Raw genomic sequence first — 2,784 nt, forward strand, 5'->3', positions numbered from 1 at the left:
CTGATAGTTGTTAATGACTCGAGGTGTGATTAATTTTTTAACAGCTTCATCTTAATTGCAGGACTATAAATAGACCTTCCCAGCCCTCCTCTGGCTCAGCTGCTTTCTCACATACATTTTGCTCCTCCTGCGCTGGGATCTACAGTGCTGAGCGAGCGCGGCAGCACAGCATCGCTGGCCCCCCACTTGATGGATCTGAGGAGCCCAGAGTTTGTCCCAGACTGGTGTGGATGGACCCAGCACATGTAGGGGAACACCATGGGGGCTCATGACTTCCAAAGCCAGGCAAAAAACAAACATATACTAAGCCTCTCTCCACTCATGCCTCACCATCTCTCTACATAGGGTGTTAGATGTTGCACAGAGAGAAGACCCTTTAGAGCCTCCACCTGCACAGAATCGTTTGTTGATGAGACCTTTAAGTGATCATCAATCCAACTGTTAACCCAATACTTCCTAGTCACCACTAAAACCAGGCCCGCAGCTCACCCTCCCGTCCAGGAGGCACACGAGATCCTTGCTCCTGCTTGCCGCCTTTGACTGAAACATCCCTCACCCATAGCTGCTGCCCTTTGGGAGGATACTGCCTCTCAGCAAGGCTTGGAGCTGTATGGAGAACACCTGATACCACCAGCCCTGTCCTGACCTCCTGGGTGCCTGGCCCGCAGAAGAAGGTGCAAGTGCCACTGCTCTGTCTACACTTTAATGAGGGCAGGAAGAGCTGGCACAGGTCACTTGAACCTGAGCCTGGCATTGAACTCCTGACCCAGAAAGCAAAGCCTCCTGGACCAGGCAAATCCCCTCGGCCAGCCCATCCCATATCTCCTTCTGCCGGGGGATTTGTGGGAATTATCCTCCCTCTGCCATCCCCCCGTGGTCCTTCTGCCTCACAGCCTCGCATTTTCCATCCCATAATGACACTGAGAAGGGGCACTTTTCCCCTCGGAGGAAGCGCTGCCTGGAGAAAGCCCAATGCAGGGCTAGCAGGGCAGGGAAGGAGTCTGGATGGGTTGTGCCAGGGTAGGCTCAGGACATCTCCACTGCTCCAGAGCTGGGAGCTCACCTAGGGTGCAGCAGCCACATCTCCAGCTGCTAGACATTAATGACAATATTCCACAGGTTAATTAGACTCGTTGAACATTAACCATCTCCAGGGATTAATTAGACCAAAGCACAAATGGGTTTTGGCTGGAGCTTAAGCATCCTCCCAAAGCAAGGCAAAACAGGTATAAGGCTCCCTGAAGGGAGGAGGTCCACACCTTGGGCTGGTGGAAGGACCTTCCTCATCCTCAAACCTGGCTGTGAAACTGCCTCCACATCCCTTCATTGCAACTCCCCTCTCCCCTGGGGAATGCTGTCTTTCTCCTGGGTGATCCCCAGGCACAGGGGCACAGAGACAAGCAGATCCCAACTCCACAACGCAGAGCTGAGTCCTTCTGCCTCCTGCAAGGAGCCTCAAAGTCCTGCCAAAAGCCAGGATCAGATGCCAGGGAAGTCAGATAAGAGCCTAAAGGAGATGGTGTTTTGCTCCAGTGGGATTTCTCAGGGGCACAGCCCAGACCGCAGCCCTACTTTCGGGGCCGCTCGGCTGCAGCTCTCCAGCTGTGGTGCCAACGCGTCTCTTCCTATCTCATCACGCTCTTTGCACCACTCCTGTCTCACACAAGAGCCAGGATGAGTCATTCTGCCCCCCCCTGAACATCCACAGGCACACAAATACCCTCCTCAGTAGCCCCACTCCCACAGTGGGTCGTGGTGGGGGTCCCGTCGTGGCCAGGGGTCCCAGCAGAGAGCAGAGTCAGGAGCTGCTGATGGAGGGAGGCTTCCTAATTCTGAAAGCAGGATATCATCCAAGGAGGGGGTGGAAAAGATCTGTTCTATCATCCCAACCACCAACACAGCACAAATGTCAACCAAGAAAGAGTCACAAGATGCTGCTGGTTGGGAATCCACCACCCAAACATTAGGCAGAGTGATTAAACCAAGACCTGCCCTAAGTCCTGAGATGAAAAGTCCCCAAAATATTCGAGCTTGGTGCCAGATGGATCTGTCCCAGTCTAAGCTGAGGGCCTCAGAGGAGCCTGTTGGGACAGGAATGGCTGGTGGGGACTCTCCAGTCTCCAGACCACATCTGGAGTGGTCCATCGTGGTGCATGGAGCCACACAACAGCCTCCAGATCTAAGTGGTCTTGTAACACCCTGCGGTCACCCAGCTCCTGTAACAACCCAGAAAACCTCCCAGTGAGGAACTGAGTGTGAAGAGAGCCTGAAACCATGACCCGAGGGCAGCTTCACCCTGGTAATGAGAGGAGGAAGCTGGGCACTGAGCCTGGCACTGCCATCCCTGAACATGGTGTTGGCTGGGGAGGTGGGGAGCCAGGAACGTTCAGCTGGGATTTTGCTGCAGGGTTGGAAATGCCATGAAAAACAGAGAAAGGGATTCAAAAAGACAGAGATGAAGGAGAGAGATGGGGAAAAGAGGATGTGGGAAGGAGAAGAGAAGAGCAGAAGAGACAGTCGTGGCCTACAGGGTGTGAATTTTCTCACTGAGCAAGGAAGGCACCAAACGAGTGAAAAAGAGGACGATGGTCCCAGAGGAGACCTCCTGGCACCCTGCTCAGCACAGCCCTCTGCCCCAGCTCCTACTGGAGTTCTTCCACCAGCACAGCACAGCACAGCACAGAACAGCACAGCCCACCCACGTCCCTCTAAGCTCCATGGAGGTGATGCTGCCACCAGGACTTCAGCTGGGAGCCCAGGATGAGGCTCATCAGTGTGCCTTGC

General features: G+C 54.3%; 1 protein-coding gene across 1 annotated transcript in view; it reads right to left on the minus strand.

The window, feature by feature from the left end:
• Positions 1 to 1,542: 1,542 nt before the first annotated feature.
• The window catches only part of LOC128980499 (ventral anterior homeobox 2-like), an 8,241-nt gene continuing 6,999 nt past the window's right edge, over positions 1,543 to 2,784 (minus strand). The window contains exon 3 of the mRNA XM_054398971.1: positions 1,543 to 1,653. Coding sequence (XP_054254946.1) covers positions 1,543 to 1,653 — 111 coding nt within the window. The remainder of the gene's footprint in view (positions 1,654 to 2,784) is intronic.

Source organism: Indicator indicator, unplaced genomic scaffold (assembly GCF_027791375.1).
Source record: "Indicator indicator isolate 239-I01 unplaced genomic scaffold, UM_Iind_1.1 iindUn_scaffold_216, whole genome shotgun sequence".
Taxonomy (NCBI): Eukaryota; Metazoa; Chordata; class Aves; order Piciformes; family Indicatoridae; genus Indicator; species Indicator indicator.